At 53.6% G+C, this 19,513-nt stretch overlaps 1 protein-coding gene across 7 annotated transcripts in view; it reads left to right on the top strand.

The window, feature by feature from the left end:
• Positions 1 to 19,513, top strand: part of KATNIP (katanin interacting protein) — a 171,752-nt gene that overhangs the window by 47,851 nt on the left and 104,388 nt on the right. For all 7 annotated transcript variants that reach the window (XR_014306480.1, XM_082714557.1, XM_082714555.1 and 4 more), the window contains 4 exons: positions 583 to 659; positions 7,761 to 7,930; positions 9,655 to 9,752; positions 18,331 to 18,462. Coding sequence is in view for 6 of the 7 variants with exons in the window: in XM_082714555.1 (XP_082570681.1) it covers positions 583 to 659; positions 7,761 to 7,930; positions 9,655 to 9,752; positions 18,331 to 18,462 (477 nt within the window). In the remaining variant the exon portion in view is untranslated. The remainder of the gene's footprint in view (positions 1 to 582; positions 660 to 7,760; positions 7,931 to 9,654; positions 9,753 to 18,330; positions 18,463 to 19,513) is intronic.

Here is a 19,513-nt window from a genome sequence, read left to right as displayed (position 1 = left end):
GGTCATGTTACCCAAGAGGCCAACAAAGGAACTTTCAAGGGCCTCTTAGGAAAATAGTGAACTAAAAAAAAAAAAAAAGGGAGCAATGCTGAATGATTCTCGAAAGGAAATCTAGAATTCTGTTGCCTGAAGAGGCGGCCTGCACCCACCAGTGTCTGCTCTTAAAGGAACCCCATCTGGGCCATAGAGTTTTGTGATAACTGTGTTTTAATAAGCTTGCATAAGAAGAAAATGAGACCCCTCCTTAAACAACTGATGTGCGTTACATCTGGTTATGATCATTCAGGTAACTAAATAATGAGCGTGGAGAAAACATCAAAGCTCAGATCTTGGCCAGAGCCCCTGATCTTACAGGGCATGGACAGAACGAACACTGTTGAGACCGGGAAACCAGCCTCGTCCCTTCTGTAGATGTTGACTGTGTATGTCTAAGACCCGTGGGGCCATCAGACCATCTCTGGGGGCTCCAGGTCGCCTGAGCGATGCACCCAGGGAGCTGGGCCTTCGTCAAGCTCAGCCTCCTGCCTCCGTAAATAATTCCCCCGCATTCCGACATCATCCTGGTCTGTTTCTTCGTTTCAGGGTTACGCTAAGGACATGGTGCCTGACTTTGATGAGAAACATGATGAGTATTTAATATTGCTTCAGCAGAGGAACAGGTAAGATGAGCTGCTCAATGGCAGCCCTTCCTATTAGCCCAATAAAAGCGCTATTTCGATTTATTAAACAGCATGCAGGCTCTGCTTCACCTAGGAACGGGCTGCAGGCAGCCTCCACTCAGAGGCTCGGGATATTATATGCAATCCTAGCTTCCGTTTCTCCACTCGCTGATTTAATTGCATCCTTGATTGAGCTGTAGCAAATGGTTCTACATGTAAGTACCACCTCTAGCCTCCCTGCTACCGCTCTGGGAGAAGGTGGCTTTGTCATGACCAAATCTTGAACTTGGCAGGGCTGTGCATTAGTCACCGGAATAGCTCAGTCTGTGGTCATCCAGGCTCTGACCGGCCCGTGGAATCTGAGCCTGTCATCATGCCTCATTAGATCAAGGTGAATCGTTTCATGTCTGTGTTTAAAGGCGGTCAATATGTCATTTAACATGAAGTCGGTACTCATTTTGAGTCTGGTGTGCTAGCTCTGGAAGAATCCCACGGTAGATGCCATGTTTGGTGACCGAGGGCAAAGCAATGTGGTCTGGCTGGAAAGAGGCATCCCTCCTCACTGCTTGCCCCGGGCCCACGGAAGTTCACGGTCTGAACTGTGGTTGGTCCCCAGGCCTCAGGCTGCGCGTTAAGCTGGGTTTGCAAACTCAGATGCCAGGAGGGGCCGGGCAGTGAGTGAAGCCAGCTCCGTGGAGACCGTGGGCACCTGGGAGGCCCACTTCCCAGCTGCTCAGCTCAGGCCAGTTGTTGTTTGTGGGAACCTGGGCCCGGGGGTCCCTCTCTTCCAGGGTTGCTGGAGCAGCTGCAAACCTGGATTTGGGTCCGAATCTCCTGAGTTTTAAAATGTTGGTAAGGCACTCAGATTAAAACACAAAACAACAGGAAGAAGGCTGCAGGCCCCTCAAACAGCTGCAGGAGTGGGGAGGAGGGGTCCTAATCTGGGCCTTGGTGTTCCTGGGAATGAGTCTAGGGTCTTGCAGGCAAGAGAGCCCCGGGGCGAGGGGTGGTGGCTGTCATCCTGTCTATTCAGCCCTCATCTGACTGGCTGGACTCCCGCTGCATGTTGCATGGACAGGTTCAGTCCTTGGTGTTACAGGAGTTGAGTATTCCGACCCCTTTACCACTGAGATGCCCAGGATCTCTACCAACACCCGCTCTTGTTGCCAGATGCCCCCATTTGAGGCAGCGCGACCCCTAGTGGCGAACTCTCAAACGGGTACAGAACTCTCGAACAGCTTCTAGCCGTAGGAGCAGCTAGAAGCGCAGCCAGGCAGTGTCCTCTGTGCCGGTTGCCCTGTGCTCGCTCATCTCCCTGACCCGGGGGCGGCTCCGGCTACCGTAGCAGGAGGCTTGTGCTGATTAGTCCAACATGGGTTTTTATCATCATTAATGCCATGGAGCAGGGTGTTTTTATCCCGTTCCTGGCAGGCTGGATGGTGCCACCGAACACCTGAGTGATCGTTTAATCATATCCTTGTGACTTGTCTGGGAGGACATTGTCATAGTTCCTTAGGAGCAAATTGCTTCTCATTAATCAGCAGATCAATAGGTGCACAATCGAAGGGCCCCAGCCAATAGCATAGAGGAGAATATCCAGAGACAAGGTTGTAGCACAAAGGCAATGAAAAAATATGTCCAGGCCAAGTTGCCATAACAATTGGGGGACGTGTTGTCACCAAGAGGGGGCTGGCGTGACTCCCATTGGAGACATGAAAAGTGCGTGGCCCCCCGAGCGATCGCCGGGTGTTGCTTTAGAGACACCTTTTCTGGGGTGCCTTCCGCATGCCGGGCACCTCACCCCATCATTTCATTGTGCCCTCCCGCTACGTGGTAAGGTGTAGCTACACTCCTTGCACCCATTTTCCAGACAAAGGAGACCCAGAGCGGTAAGCCGTGTGTCCAAGGTCATCGAGGCAGGAAGTGGTAGAGCTGGGCTCTCCTTTCTGATTGATGTTTGGTATGACATTGTCATAAATTACCAGGAGCGGAGAAACCCGCCAGAGTTGCCACATTCACAATGACGGGTTTTGTGGAAATAAACCGCCGCTTACTGGAAATCTAGTTATATGACCTGGTAGAAAATCAGCATCTCGGCTGTGTAGTGTGCACAGACAGAAATGAAAACCTAGCCTTCTTACCCAGGTTGCCCTGTGACCTGAGAAATGGGTGGGGGGGTGTGATCATCGGAGCCAGTTTCCAGGACTGACCTTGCCCAGAAAATAGCCGCCACAGAGGCTGGTGATGTTACTCTTTTCCTCATTCAGTAGGAATTCACTGAGTGCCTTCTCGGTGCTTAGCACTGCCACTGGCGTGAAGGAGAGCATCGTGGAGGAAGGTACAGACTTTATTAGTTAGTGCTCCCGGGGTCAAGTGGAGAGAAACCCAGGGTAAATAGACCTTAAACAATAAGGAAAAAGTATTGGCTCATAAAAGCAAGAAACCGGCTTCAGGCATAGTTGTATCCAGGTACTCAGTTCTAGCTCCATGTTGGAGTCCCTCAGGCGGGTACTTTCTTCATGGAGGCCAAGGTAGCCACTGGCGGCCCCACACTTACATCCTGCCTAGAGGAGAAGAGAGCACTTCCTTCCCGAGAGTTCCAGTGAGAGTCGTGAGGAGGGCCCTGGCCCCAGCCCCGAGTCAGTCACGCCCTGTGCCAGGTGAGGTGGCATGGTCTGACGGGCCACTCCTTGGCTATCTCTTTAAGCTGGGTGGCGGAGCAAGTGTATAATAGTAGAGTAAGAGTAGGAGCGGGGAGGTTCTGAAAGGAGATCTGAGGGGCTCGGTTTGGAAGATGGGGGAGAGTTGCCGGCGAGGCAGAACGAACAGGTGTCTGCCCATAGCCCTTGCCCTTGAGGAACTCCTGGGGTGCGGCAGGTGAGCACAAGGTCATCTATTTATAACTATGCCCAAAGAAGCAGAACATGAGGAGGTGGAAGAGGGTGTGACAGCCCTGGGTCACCCCTGTACAAACCTCCCAGAGGATCCTTAGTGATTCTGGTCACTCACCTTCCTGAAAGATATAATCACACCCGACAGATTTGCTCAACAACCCATCAACCAGACAGGGCCAAGTGCTGGAGGGTGGACGGCCAAGATGGGCTGTGATGCATCCCTCTAAATGCTGAAGGCTGGACCGGATCCAGGAGCCCAGCAATGGTGTCATATCCTCCTGTGGGGGATGCTGACATCCGAAAGGGTGAATCCCAGAGCCCTGGGCACTGACGTTCTTGGAGAAATAGCAGGCTCTCTGAACCACTGCCCTCCCCCTCTCCACCCATCAGGCCTGCTCTCAAATGCCACCACCTCCAGGAAGCCCCCAGCTGGAAGCCACTGCTCCTCATCCAGACTCTCCTCCCTCAGGGCCCCTGTGACATGTTAAGGGAGGAGACTAGACACAGCAGAATGATGTGGGTGGGAGTGGGCTCTGGAGCCTTGTGGACCAGGCTTTAAGTCCTGGCTGCATCCTGGGCTCTGTGACCTTGGGTAAGTTTATCTATAAAATAAGCCAACGGAAGGACCAGTAAGGGAGTGAGAGGGACAACACCCAGGTGCCACCATCACCACCACCAGCACCACCATCATTGCCACCACCACCACCACCACCATCACCACCACCATCATCGCCACCATCACCACCGTCACCACCACCATCATTGCCATACTGCGGTAACAATTCTCCCCGAGCTGACATCCAGGTATTGCTGGGATGTTTGACTCTTGGAGAAGCTCTCAGGTCCCCGGGGGTAACTGAGGTTGGAGGGGCCTCGTGGCTAGCCTGGTCACACAGCAGCCACAGCGCTCTCAGGCCAAGGGGTTCAGCCAGCAACCCAGGCATGGCCACGCCCAGGAGCAACGCCCCCCCCCCCCGCTTGGTCATGCCCTCTCGCCCGCTGGACCCCTGTTTGTGCCCCTCCCACCCAGTGGTATCCCCCTGTCATGCTCCTACTTCCTCTCTGTCCAAAGAGCTCTGTACAAGCAGCCCCAAGGGCCGCTACAGGCTAAGACAGACAGGCTCCAGTGATGAGCACGAGGACCATGGGAGCTGGGAGAATATGCATCTGTGTCTTCTCTCCCCTGCTAGACCTGGAGGGTCTTAGAGCCACTTTTTCCAGAAACAGGTACCGAGAACATTCCTTATGCTCAGCATGGTCCCCACGTCCAGGGGTCTGTCTCCACAGTAGGAGGGGAGACTGGACAGACACAGCGAGAGTCTCCCGTGGTGTGAGGCAGCCAGCCCCTTCCCTGCATCCCTCAAAACCCGGAACCCAGCGTGTGATGGGGCACCAGGTGGGCAGGGGCTCCTTCTTCCGCAGGGGAGGGACCTTGTCTGGGTTTTCTGAATCCCCTACGCGAGGGCCCGCTTTTTATGCAAAGCAGGCTATCAATTACACAACAACAAAAAAAGACACCACTTTTCTTCGATGCCGCGTGCATAGTGCGTATCACTGTCGGCTCAGCTGTAGCCGGGGAGTTCCTTCAGCGATCCCTGTCACAGTCTGGATAATTATCTCCTCATTTATCAGTTTCATAAATCCGTGTTTTCATCAATCATTCTGCTTAAAAAGAAGCACACATGGAGTACCAGCTCCAGATCCCACACAGCAAGTGGGATGTCACCGTCACCACCTGCCCAGAGTCAGGAGACCCCCGGAGGGAGGTGGAGGCAGGCACCCTGTGCCTGGGTGGTCAGATTTTCCACTCTCTGGGCCCCTCCTAGGGCTCAGGCTCCCTGTACACTTTCCCCAGGGCCCACTGCAGCCTTGGGTGTTTTGCTCCAGAGAGAGCAAGGATGGCTCTGTTTGCCAAAGCGTCTCTTAGTGACTTGTGTTTTCCTTCCTTCTGTTTCATGCTGTTGCCTGCCCAACAATCAACTCCCAGGCTTCTAAGGCCGGCAGGAGATAAGAAATCTGTAATAAATGTTCCTGCCACAATTGTTGAAAAAGATGGATGTATCAATAGCTAAAGAAACATTTGAAAAACAAACAAAGAGATCACCCGTAATGCCACCACCCTCCTCAACAACTGATAGGATTTTCCCACGTATCACCTTCCACTCCTGGTCCACAAACCCACCTTTTTCCAACGTGGCACTGAACCACACAGTTCCGTTTTTATTCTGCCTTTGCTCCACCTCCCCTTCCCCCCAATTGCAAGCAGTTCCTCACTCTGGACAGACTCTTAGTGATGATATCAGCTACATGGGATCGCAGGTTCCATTCCCCGCTGCTGCACATTTGGGTTGCTTTCAGGGGTTGGTGATGACCGAACACTGTTGTTCCTGGTCAAGACTGATTTGCTGCAGTGAGCTCCCTGGGGGAACACCAAGCATATGGCATTTTCTCTATTTTCATATTATGTCTGAATTAGCAGCATTGTCTAAGTTTGCCAGGTTCAGTGTCCTCTTGCTTAGCTTTAGAGGTTGCCTTTGCTGTGGTGAACACTCAAGCCAGATTGCTTAAGTTTGCAGTCTAGCCTACCACCGTGCCTGCTGTGTGACCTTGGGCCAGTTACTTAACCTCTCTGTGTCTCACGTGCCTTGTCTATTAAATGGGGATAATAAAAGTAATTATCCCATAGGGTTGTTGGAGAAGATGAAGGTCTTAATATAGTCAATCCTTGTTATTCATGGTTCCCTAAATATGAATTCATCTACTGACGAAAACTTATTTGTAAATTTTAAATATTTGCAGCGCTTTTGTGTTCATTCAAAGACAAGTGCAGAGTGGCAAAAAATTTTAGCTGCCCAACACACACACATTCCCAGCTGCAGTAGAACAAGGGAATACTTCACTTTCTTATTTTAGCTCTTACCCCATAAAAAAGTGGCCTTTTCACAGTATATACTGAGTGCCGTGTCACACATTGTTATGTTTTTCCTTGGTGATTTTGCTGTTTAAACTGTACCCTAAGCATGGTCCTGTAGTGCGTTTGATGTTCCTAAGTGCAAGAAGGCTATGGTGTCTCTTAAGGGAGAAAAAACATGTTAGATGAGCTTCCCTCAGGCCTGAGTTACAGACCTGTTGGCTGCTGAGTTTCATGTCAGTGTCTCAACCATGTATCAAACAAGGTGCCTTTAAACAGGAACGCATATGCAGCAGGGTTCTGTAGTGATCATTTAATGAAACTGTTGCGACAGAGGCTCACAGAAACCAAATCCTGTATTTTCCCCTGGGAACAAGATTTCAGTATTCCCTAACTCAGGATTTGTGGGGACTTCATAAAACAAAACTGCTGCGAATAACAAGAACCAACTACTGTATCCGTACCACAAGTAGAACCAAATTTGGCACCTTGTACACACCCTTTATGTGGTTACTATTTCTATTATTTTTTTAAAATTTGCATTTTGCTAGTTTGATAGGAACTTACTTAAAATCACAAAGGGAATGCACGCTGGTTGCCAGGCAGCTTGGTGGTGTGGGAATAAATCCAGAGAAAACTCGAGAAAACTTGAACTAGAGGTCCAGCCTTGTTCAAACCAAGACCCTTTTAGCCAAAAGGGCATGAGCTAAAGCCTACTTTTATATATACCTTCACTGCATCAGAATATAAAATGATGACATTTGAGGTGTCAGGCGAGCTTCTGAGAACACATTTATTTACTGAAGCAAAAAGTAAGTCTGCCTGGTCTGACGAAGGATGTTTTCTGATTTGTAGATATTCTCTGAAATTCCTTGGTCCAAAGGCTTAGGACCTAAGACTCTTAGACCCGTGTTTTGTTAAACCCTGGAGAAGGTGCCACTGTCCACACAAGGTGGAGATGCATGAAATTGGGCAGTGTTCGCACCTGCCTGCTTTCCCTCCTGGTCCCCGCGGGGCGAGGAATGACGCGTGCCTGCGTTGCTGCTAACGTGCACTTGAGCCTCAGAGCGAAAGCAGAAACACCCCTGCAGAGCCCGGAACAGTCTCCCCCTTGCTGCTTCTCCGTGTGTGTAATGGGCCCCTGACAGGCTGTTTGTCGATGAACAGCTGGGCACCCGCCACCCGGCCTCCGATTAGAGACGCTTTGCCCGTCAGAGGCACAGTTCTCTCCCCACGTGGGGGTGGGCAGCGGCCCAGGCTCACATAACAAGGAGGAAGTGATTGTTTCTCTTCCAGGATATTAAAGCATCTGAAAACCAAGGACCCCATGCAGCTGAGGCTGGAGCACTTGGAGCAGGGTTTCTCTGTCTACGTCAATGGAGCCAATTCGGAGCTGAAGTCGTCCCCCCGGAAAGCCGTCCACTCCGACTTCACCAGGAGTGCCTCCCACGCCGAGGGGACACACGGTGAGCACAGGTCACAGGGCCCCGTGGAGCCACGTCCTGTGCCCCTAAACTTACCTGCAAATGACTAGTTAACCTGTTTAAGTTTACTCACTTTGCCAGCAAGAGAGCAGGGGGCGCCTGGGTGGCACAGTGGGTTGAGCAGCCAACTGGGGATTTCAGCGCGGGTCATGGTCTCAGGGTCGTGAGATCGAGCTCCATGTCAGGCTCTGTACCAGACGAGGAGCCTGCTGGAGATTCTGTCTCGCCCTCTGCCCCGCCCCCTGCTCGTCTGTGCGTGCACTTCCTTTCTCTCTCTCTAAAAAAAAGAGAGAGAGAGAGCAGGAGTGTGAGAAAGAACAAAATCCCTTTTTATTCCTTTTAAAACTTAGCCTTGGCCTCCATTACCCCCAGGGCAAAGGTGATGAGAGCAGTAAATTCCTGGCTTTTCCATTTTGCGATGCCAGTAATTGAAAGAAGTGTCTAGAATAATTTAAATTACACCCAATTTTCAGTGGCTCTGTCTTCACTTCAGTACCCAACCCTGCGTGATATTTAACTCCACGGTTTGTGCTGAGTGTATTTAATCCAGACTGCACAGACCTGCAACCGATCCTGTGTGTCCTGTATTGAAATCTCAGGGAGTTTGTGAAGTTGGTATAGGATCACGCCACCCAGCAGCCGGCCCAGGACAGGCACCAAAAACAACCTGGCGGGAAAGCAAACGACATGTCAGAGCACACGGGGTGGGGTCTCAGTTTTGGGCCAGGTTACTTTGTCTCCCTCCCGGGCCTTTGTTTCCCGGGCCATCTGTCAAATGGGACTGAGGGGGGCACCCATCCCGAGGACACCAGGGTGCCCTTGAAGGCAGACTGCTTTGTCTGGGGACCTGGCCTACTTCCTGCGTTACAGGAAGAACATTTGGAATGAGACAGAGCTGGTTTCTGCCACTCTCTAGCTTTGAGAGCTCTAGCAATAGGGTCCTCCCTGACCCTCAGTTTCCTCTTCTATGACATGAGAATACTTAAGCCCACCTTGCCGGCTTGCCAGGAAGATTAAATGACATAAGAAATGTAAAATGCCCGTCGCACAATAATCTTGATTCATGTTGTTCTGAGTCACTGCCTTACAGGTATGGGAAATGTCCCAAGCCATAACAGACAGTACAAGTCAAAACAACAAGGAGATAAAAGGAGAGAGTGATGTCCCCAAACCTTCTCCTAGGAGAAGAGACACTGCAGTCCAGCTTCAAGTTTAGCATGAGCTTCCTAGCACCCAGGGCAATGAGGGAAATGGGATGATTCTCCTAGCTCTTGGGAAGGAGGAGTCAGGCCAACCTGCTGCTGGCTGGGAGAAACAGGCCTTTCCTGGTCCAGGTTTCAAGGAGGTGCGGTTAGCAGGAGTCTCTTCTGTACTTGGGCCACCAGCAGTACCTTCACTCCCCCAACAAATATCTCTCCCTTCTCTCCTCTTTTACACAAACACTGGCCTGTAGCGCACCTGGCTTGTATCCTGCTTCCGAATCTTGGAGACTGTTCCTTTTGTATACAGACCTGCCCATTTCAGCTATGACTTACCCCCCATTCCCTTTCTCCTGAGCATTTGGCCCATTTTCTACCGGCCTGCTGCTACAAACAGGACTCTCTTTGCCTACAAAACTTCGGGCACAGGGGAGTGCCCTGGTCTTCCCTGGGTGTGAACTTACCACCAGTACCTCACTGAGTCTCTTTCCCTCATCCCTGTTGCAGATCATGGACGGAGAACCCTATTGCGAGAAGCGGAGGAAGCTTTAAGACGCAATTCGCGGACAGCCCCCAGCAAAGTCCAGCGTCGCGGATGGCACCAGGTCTGGGAGCCCTGGGCAGTGTCGAGACGCATGGCCCCTGCTCATGCTTTAGAATAAGGAACAGGGTTCTTGTGGGAACAGAAACGTAATCCCGGCATTGGGAATCCCTGTGGGCCTTGGTGCGTCTGGCAGGGCACCGCATGGGTGTCCTTTCTGTGTGTGGTATTGGCCCCTAGAAGGTAGAGGGGTCTGTGGGTCCTCTAGTTCCCTCTCCGTGGCATGATCCTCCCCTCCAGGTGGGGGATGGGGCACCCCAGCACAGACTCACAGCCCCGTGGTGATCACTTGTTTACACAGCTATCTTTTTTTAAAAAAAAAAAAGATTTTATTTATTTGTCAGAGATCACAAGTAGGCAGAGAGACAGGCAGAGAAAGAGGAGGAAGCAGGCTCCCTGCTGAGCAGAGAGCCCGATGCTGGGCTTGATCCCAGGACTCTGGGATCATGACCTGAGCTGAAGGCAGAGGCTTAACCCACTGAGCCACCCAGACGCCCCTACACAGCTATCTTTTACTGCGCACCTACTATGTACCTTTGTCCTCACGGCAGATTGGTAGGGCAAGTTCCAAATTTCCTCCTGTTTTAAGGAAGCCAAAGAAATGAATGCTCGGTAAAGCTAAGTGAGCTTTCCAAGGCCAACCACTAAGAAGTGACAGCAGCAAAACCCGAGCCTAGATCTGTGCTCCAGGTGCTGTATTCCTGCCCATGTAGTCCTTACCCTGTGGTTACTCACACTTGGCCTGGGGTCAGTGGGTCTCAGTCCCCACAGTGCATTCACATCACCTGGCAGTCCCTCCCCGCAGAGATTCTGACTCACTTGGTCTGAGATGAGGCTTAAGCAATGGTATGTAATCCTTTTTAATGTGGTCACCCACGTTGGGGGCCTGATCTTTTACACTGTGCCAAATGGGTGGGTCTTTAGGAAAATTTTCTGTAAGTTTTATTGGCCCGTCTTTGCAATCCGTCACCTCGTAGGTCTGTAACTGTTGTCATTGTGCCCTTGATGAAACTGAGGGTCAGAAGGATAAGGGGACTTGCTCAGAGCCACATAGCCACTAGGGAGGTTTGAACCCCAGACCTGTGACCCCCAAACCCACTGGTCTTCCCTTGCCTTTGTAGGTCTATAATGAAGTACTGAAGGGGTTTTCTGGCCCACTGAATCCCACAGCCTTATCTCAGTGCAGAAGAGCAAGGCCTATGGGGCCCACAGCCCGGAGGCCTCCTTTTGTCCCCAGCAATGAATGTTAATTTCTCATTAAGGAAGCCTTTCTCCACTTCCCACTTCAGACCCTCCTAGTTGTTTCGAGTGCCTTCTATTATCAGGAGCCATATTTGCATCTTAGACTGTGACTTCACGGCTGGCCCCAGAGCCTGTGCAATTTAAAAAGACTTGGCCTAAGATTAATTAGCATCCCTCCCCCCCCACCACACCTCTCCCTGTGGTCTCACACTTCACGGGGCCTAATCATGGCTAATTTCCTGGCTTCCTAATGCCGTGAAGGCTGCAATTGTCCTTCTGCACTGTATCGGTCAGGGTCAGTCAGTGCCTAACCATAGAGACCACTCAGGCCGTTGTAATCAGAGATGAAGGGAAGCAGGTGCTTACAAGCTCTCCGCGTGACAAGAGGAGGGAGCCCGAGTGGGAGGCTGGGGGGCCTCCTGGAATGGCACCCGGCCTTCCAGCACAGCCTGCCAGGAAGGCCACTACCTAGGACATGGCGGGGCAGGTGGCCGGTCCGCATCAGGGACGCGTCACCTTAGCTGGCTTCCGGAAACCAGGTGGCCACCACCACCACTCTTGGCCTCTGTTGATGCCGCGCCTGCTAGGTCAGCCCTGCCCATAGCCGGCCCCACCAGGCTGGGGCCCTTGAAAACTTGTCTCCTCGGCCACTGTGCTCAGCCCAGAATCAGCCAGTGTGTGTCCTGTTCTTTCCACCCCACTTTTGCTCTCCCTGCTTGCAGGAGGCCTGCTGATGGGCTGTACCTAGCTCGCTTCCAGAACGTCCACAGAAAGGGCATCTGGGAAACATAGACCGACTTTCTGGCCTCTACTGAACTCACAGGCGTCCTAGGCGGAAAGCGGAAGGGAGTTGAGCCCACGCCCCTACTACGCTGCCCCCCCGCATGCGGTGTTTTGGGGGACATTCCCCCTTGATATGGATAAACCGGGGAGCATTCAGTGTGGTGAGCGGACTAGAAGTCAGGTCCCAAAAGACATCATCCTTTAATTTTAAATGAACATTTATGACCCTGACCCAGGCACTGTGTGAGGCTCTGGAGGTAGAAACAATCCCACAAGGCTGGGTTCTTGCCCTGGAGTCCCGGCTAGGAGGACGGTGGGGGACTGCCCCGCCTGCGAGGAAGATGTGACAGCCGGTCCAAGCGTACGGAGGACTGGCCTGCTGGACTTCCAAGTGAGCAGCTTGAGGCCTGTGGGCTGAACTTGTCCCCCGGAGAATGTTTTTTGGACTCAAAACGGTTTAAAAGAATCTTAGTCACTCACTAACATTTAAATTCAAAAGTTTTTCTGTATTTTTTTTTTTTTTTTAAAGCTCCATTCTGACTTCCCTGGAAAAATGGAAAGAGCTGTATGCTCGGCTTCCCCTTCCCTTGAGGCCGCCGTCAGCAGAGCGCGGTAACAGTCGCCCCATGAGGCCGGGTACATGCAGACTGTGGTGCCCACAGTCCCCACCACTCCCTTTAGCGCCCCGGGCTGAGGCCACGTGGTGGCTGCGGTTGGTTGCTGTGCTCTGGCTGCTGTTTCCCCCTCCCACGTGGCTTCCCACCTGGCCCGTTGGGGCCTTTGAACCCGTGGCCTGTGGGGGCAATTGTAGGTGCTGGAGTCAGCGCCGTGAGTGAGGCAGGCCGGGCCCTGCTGGCCTGGAGCTCACACTTCCCCCTCGAGCCTGGGGGTCATGGGGAGGCTCTGGGGGGCAGCCGCTCTAGAGAAGGGGGACAGCAGAGTCTTCCCTGGGGGCCCCCCCTGACCTGGTTGCTGAGGAGGAGCAGAGCCAGCCCCGTGAAGGTCTGGTGGGAGTCTCCCAGTGGAGGGCGCAGTGGGGGTGGCAGGAAGGTGGGTCAGGCTGAAGGGTCCCTGGGGTGGCCGGTGTGGAGAGATGGAGAGGCAGAGCGTGGGGGTCAGGGGTCACAGGTCACAGCAGGCAGATGACACAGTGGCCGGAAGGAGCCCAGGAGGAAGTCTGGATTTCATTTTAAATGCGAAGAATCTTCTGGAGGGTTTTCAGTAGGAGAGTTATGTGTTTGGGCTCACGTTTTAAGAAGATCCCCGGCGGCTGCGTTCTGAAGGGTGCCCACAGGGCCCATGGGCTGTAGGAGCACCAGGCAGGAGACTTGGAAGCAGGGCTCCCCTGTCCCCCACCGTGAGCCTAATGCAGCCTGTGCCTTTGTCCCCCGGCTCTGTCCCTGGCCCTGCAGTCCCCATCCTCTCCGCTTCCTCGACGCGTCCCAGGCTGTCATCACCCGGTCTTCCCGTGTTGGTTTGCGGAAACTGTGCGGGAAAGAGACCATCTGAATCTCTCAGTCGGTCAGCCTGGGCTGGATGCCCTCTCCCGCCCTGCTAGGCTGTGACCAGAAGCGAAAAGCCTGCTTGGGGCCCCCAGCTTCTCTTCCAGGACAGTAGATAGATCCAGTGGACCGACCGAACTGTTGCCAGGAGAAAGAGGAACCGACTGGGTTTCCTTTGGCCCCAAGTAGTGGAGTTAAGTGGACAGGTTCTCCCTGGTAGAAAGTACATGGGGACAGGTTTTGGGGTGCATAGGGTGGAGAAGAAGGCAGTCTCGACCTCACCCTTTTGGGTGGGCTCCGCTGTCCTTGGAGGCAGCCAGAGGTTGGCAGTGGCGAAGGCAGCAGAATCCCCAGTGGCCAGGGGTGGCCAGTTCTCAAAAGCCACTCCATCGGAAGAAGTCCCACCGCCCGTTCCCAGTCCTGGGGTTGCTCCTGTGTGGCTGTGCCCAGCAGGGGGCCACATAGGCACTCGGTGTTTTGGCACTAACCACGGCCTGGTCAGCAGGGGACACGGAGGCCCAGCGCTCAGGGAGCCCCGAAGTCTCAGCCCACCCCCGGCTAGCACTGCTCCCCTCCGTGGCCTCCCTGCCCTCTTCAGCTGGCTAGCTTGCCAGTTTTTCCAACTGTTGCCCTAAACTCCCTGGGGTCACACGTCCCCTTCCCAGTGACCAGGACCAATACCTTCACCTCATCCAGTAGAATAAGCTCCCTTCTTAGGGTCTTGCCCACCAACTAGGAAGCACTTTTCGGGTAGAGATGCCCCTGATGGAAGGGGCTGTCGGGATCCTTGCTCTCCAGAAGGTCCCAGAGTCATCCAGACACTGGCTAAGAGCCTGACCTGGAAAACCCTTCCTGGGGACCCTCCAACTATGGGAGAGCCAAGGAGGGGCCTGGCGGCTCAGTGTCGGCCTCCGAGCTGCCGCCGTGGCACCCGTGGGCTGGGCCGGAAGTGATAGATGGGCTCTTGCTGGGGCTGTTCTTTCTCCCCCACCCTTCTCAGCCTCAGATCTTTCTCCTGCTCTCCCTGGATTAAGATTTATGGCTTCCTCAGCCTTGTAATACTTGGGTGGACAACGGCCTAATCAGCAGAGCTGTCCTTTACCAAAACGCTGTCAGATTTGATGAACATCACCGGCTCTTAGCATTAAATTGGTAGTGAAGGGATTGGCCTTTCAGCAATTTACTGTGGGGTGGGCTTTCCTTAAAGGCCCGGAAAGCAAGTTCATTGCCATGGAAAGCAGAGGCTTTGCTCTCACTCTGCTGCTGTATCCGGTTTTCTGTGGTGGGCCAGGCAGCTAAAGCACCCCCAGGAAAGCTCACGAGTACAAATGTGAAGCCCTTTCCTTTGTTTATCTATTTCTGAGTTTTGAAAACCCCTGCTGGGAGGACAATAAATGAAACCACCCATAAAGCATCAGCTTTGACAGCGACCTTGTATGACGCAGACTGTCAAGAGTGTCGAGCGCTATTATTTGTAAGAGATCAGACAAATCCGGGAAGAACCTAGCAAATAAGGTAGATTTACTCCCCACCCCAAACCTGCCTGGCAGGATCTTCAGAGCTCTTCTGCCTCTAGGGGGAGCCACTCACATACTGCACAACCTGAACAACCATACAGGGCAACCCCTAGCCTTGATATTTCTCAACTGCAGAAGCTTGAATGCACTCCTGTTAGAACGCTCTGCTGAGGGGGCAGTAGATACACACAGATCGCTCTGGGCATGGCCTTGGGCTGGCAAACTGGAACAGGGGTGTCTGGATTTTAAATCCTGTCCTGGCACGTGGGTGATACCGAGGGGTCTACCCAGGTCTGGACGCCACAGGTAGGCAAGAGAGAGCAGCCACTTAAAGGCACCCTCTCTGGGTAAAGCAGCATGCCAGGCGAGGAGCCAGCCAGGAGCTCGGGCATCATCCTTGTGAGCCTGTGAAGGTGGGGAGGAGGCTGGGAGCGGGCGCCTCCTGGGGGCGGGGTTGGAACCTGCCAGCCTCGAGCTCCTTTTGGGAGGTGGGCGTCGCCATGTGGGGGAGACGGCTCCCCATCTTCTCCAGCGGCAGCAGAGCCACCTCCCTGGGGCTGGGGTGGGAGAGCAGGCCAGATGGAAGCCTATTTCTTCCCCTCTCCAGCACCCACTCAGCATTGAAAACTCTTTCTGGACTACGTTAATTTTGTCAGATGTTGCTTCCTAAACGTGTTCTTCCATGGTGTGTGCTGTGTGAACTCCCTAAGGCCAGGCCGTTGGTGGTTACTTTTTTTTTTTTTTTTTGCTATCTTGACATGCTTCCAGAACCTTGTATGCAGTCAGGATTCAGTAAGAATTTCCCAATTAAGTGCCCTCATGCCTACTGCAAAACCGTCCCCTGACCTTCTGGCAAGGCGAGCAGTTGTGTCAAGCTCCGAGGAGGGGAGGATGCTTCTGGGAAAACGGAGGATGGGAAAGCGGCAGTGGAGAGAGACCTGCCCGCCCTCTCCTCCTGGGACCCTGGAGGTCGTTCTCGTATCTGTCATTCAGATCAGACCAGCAGAACTGCACTGAGGCCACAGTGCTTTCACTCGCCAGTGGGAAAGCCCAGCTCAGGCATGGCTGGATACAGGTGCTCAGACAGTGTAGCAGGGCTCATTCTCCACCTCTCGACTCTGTTTCTCTCCTTGCTGCTCTGTGTGATGCCAAGGGGGCCACCACCAGCAGCCACCTTACATTCTGTCACCCTGCTGTTGGCATTTCTTGGCTCCCCTGAACTGATCACCTAGTCGCTCTGGGCCAGCAGGATCTAGTGCTCAGTTCTGCTGGGCCTGTCATACACACCAGCCTCCCGTGGACTCCGCTCCACAGGAACACTGGGATTGGGGGTGAGGAGAAAGAGGATCTCCCTAAAGAAAATCAGGGCGCCTTTGCCCGAAGACGGCAGTGAAGGGAGGAGATAGGTGGGCACAGCAGCCCCCCACCTGCCAACAAAACTTCGGCTCACACTACTGGAACTTCAGTGTGCATGTGAGTCACCCGGGCTCTTGTGGAAATGCGGGTTCTGATGCCTAGCTCTAAGGCGGGCTTGAAATGTAGCCTTTCTCACAAAATTCCCCAGGAGAAGCCAAGGCTCCTGGGGCACACACCGGTGGAGTACATGGAGTAGTGAGGTCCTAGTCTAGGCCTTCCCTTTCTAGATAAAGGAACAGAGAGCCGTGAAGGGGCCGGGCTGTGCCCCGTGCCCAGCGCCCCTCCCTCTGCCCCTCCCCCTCCACACTGCCTCCCCTTATCCCGCCGTCCTGCTCTCTCTCCTTCCGTCTGTCTCTCTCCCTCTGTGTCTCTCGCATTAAAGCATTTGGGCGCTATTGAGTGATTCCTGTGGAGGAGGGGGGAGCCTGCCCTCCCCGGAGTTATGGTTGAAAATCTATCTTGGAGATGAACTTCAAAGCCCTCAGAGCTTCATCCTGGCCCGAGGCAAGGAAGCTCTCAGGAGTCTCCTGGCCAGGAAGCCCCAGGTTTTAGGTATTCTGTGTACTGCTTCCCCTCCGTACAGACCTCGGCCACCGCGGGAGATGCTCTGAGAGCCAGCTGATGCAGCCCGGGAGGCCGGGTGGCCACACTCGGAGCATGAGGGTGGGGGCATCGCCAAGGGACGAACAGCCCAGGCGAAGGGAAAGTGTCCCAGAGCAGCTTCCTTCTGCCCCTCTGCCTCTCCCCGTTCTCGGACAGGGGACTCCCCACCTGCATTTTCCAGCCTCTCTTTTTCTTTACTCTTTCTTGCCGAGATCTTCTTCTCGAATGATCTATAACCATGCCCCTGCCTACTTTTTTGAGTGTTCGATAGTCTCAGGAAATTTCTTAATTTCCCTCTCGTCTCCCCAAAGGCCACATTCCTCAAAGCCGGGCACATTTCTTTTTCACGTGCCCACTGGGGACAGTCCAGCAGGCCAGTTTAGTACCGGGGCCGGTGGCCAAACTCCAGCTCTTGAGCTGAATCTGGCCATAGCCTGTTCTTAAAAATCAAGTGTTTTGGGGACCTAGCCATGCGCATTTACTTAGGCAAAATCTGTGGCTGCTTTCAAATGACAGTGGGACAGTTAAATACTGTGATGGAGACCGTGGGGCAGGCAAAACCTAAAATACGTCCTCTTTACGGGAAGCGTTTGACCCACCCCTGGTTTAGAGCAAGGCCTCTGGAGCCGTCCTGCTGGGGTTCAGATCAAGGCTCTGCGGCTTCCTAAGCTGTGTGACCTTCGGTGAGAGGCATGCAGCCTCATGCCTCAGTTTCCCCCCGGGGTTGCTATAGGACTAAGTGAGCTTCTGACACACTAGGAGTGCCACTAGTGTGAAAGCGCTAGTGGTGGTGGTGGTGGTGGGGAACGACGTGACTGTGGCTGAGGAAGGTGTTCAGTCCTACCACGGAGAGGCCCGCCGGCACTAAGGCCCTGCATTGTGTCCTTCACTGAGATAACAGCTCGGTTCACCAAGCCTGCAGGGCAGCGGAGTTTTACGGGGTGGAGGGTTCGAACCCAGGACACGAGGGGAAAGGCAGGGTCTAACTCCTTGTCCCTCAGAGGGGTTCTACGTTCAGTACACATGGCTTGGCCAATCTCTTCTCTCAGAAGCTGGGGCTCCCTAGAGCGAGGCCCAGAGCAGGAAGTTTAAGGAGGCCCTTGCTCTTGGATCTGTAACCCCTCGAAAATGTCATGCCTCGCTTATGCCCCGCACCCAGGCCCTGGCCCTGAGAAGTCCTGGGGGTGGGGGGAAACCCAGGGTCTCCTAAACCCATTGGATCACTACGCCAATTTGGGGACGTTTATCATGCACTAACATTTTATTGATAAGGTAGTATCAGTAAAAAAAATCGTACTGAGCATGCTTTTTGTGGTAGCAACCAGGAAAGACTTCTGAGCAATGGGGGCAGGACCCACCAGGCTGGCCCTTGCAAGCCAGTGCCGGGCCACCATGCCTCATAACATGACTGCTGGGGGACAGGGACCTGCCACCTCACGGTCTGCCCCTAAGGTGCTCACCCCTTGGAGGAATCGAGGCATTTGTTCCATTGCTTCTGAAACCATCTTCTTCTGCCTAGAAATCGGTGCAGATCAGAACAGAAGCTGGCCCGCGGCTCCACATTGAGCCTCCTCTGGGCTCGTCTGAAGGTTTTGAGGCATGCGCAGATGAGACGGCCAAGGCCCAGGGTGCTGCTGGCGACCGTCCACAGGTAGGACTGACTGGCCTTGCTGGTGTCACAGCGGCTCTCAGGGCACATGGCGACCTTCCTTCCATATGCCCCTGAGTTCTTTCACTGCGACATTCATCTCCCACACTGTAGTGAGCACCCAGACCACAGGCTGGATGCTCCACGAGGTCCCCGGAGGCCAGGTGTCAGGAAGGCTGGTGTCTGACCCCAGAGTAGCAGCAGCATACAATCCCTCTACCGCCGGAGGGAGTTGAGGGGTGGGGGCAAAGCGTGGTGGGCTCAGGAGAGCTTCTAGGGTATCCAGGAGGGCTTCCTAGAGGAAGTGACATTTGTCAGAGTCCTAAAAGCTGGATGAGAGGGGAGAGGAGGGCGGACAGCACCTGATGGAAAGGACTGCAGGCAGAGGGAACAGCACACAGATGCCATGAGGCTGGACGTGTGGAAGGAGCCCGCGGCCCCGTGTGAGTCGGGGAGTGTGGGATGAAGTAAGGCTGGAGGGGCAGGGAGCAGGCCAGGAGGTGTGCGCAATGGGCCTGGCGAGGGGCAACCAGGGGTGGTTGGTTGCATTCTATTCCAAGGGCATAGCTTTTATACATAGAATGAGTGTGTAGATCATCTCCGTGGTTATATAGAAGCAAAATTATTAGCAGCAGCTGGACAAAGTCAGGCCCCTAAACCAAACCCTGCCCCATTCACTGGGCCTATGCTCTGCCGTGGGTCCGGGCCGCAGATGTGACGCTCTCCCTCAAAGAACAAAAACCTTGCCCCCGTCCCTTTAAGACAAACATGTGACCCGTAAAAGCCACGGGAATAGCGTCCAGGACACACTCCTCCCAGGTGCCGCCCGTTTGTGTCTCCTTGGCACACGGAGGACAGGTAAGGAGCAAAGGGTCACTTTGTTTCCCATCCTGGCCACAACAGTCTGCAAATAAACTGGAAATTCTGTCTTCCTGGGGGAAAAAAAAAAGAACATCCTTTTTTAAAGTTATTATTATTTTTTTTAATAGAATGACCCAATGAATGACCTTGTTCCCTACCCAGTCCCTAGAAATGAGATTTTACAGTAGGCAGA

This window comes from Mustela nivalis, assembly GCF_964662115.1.
Source record: "Mustela nivalis genome assembly, chromosome: 19".
In the NCBI taxonomy this organism is placed as follows: Eukaryota; Metazoa; Chordata; class Mammalia; order Carnivora; family Mustelidae; genus Mustela; species Mustela nivalis.
This window is presented reverse-complemented; position numbering and strand designations above follow the sequence as displayed.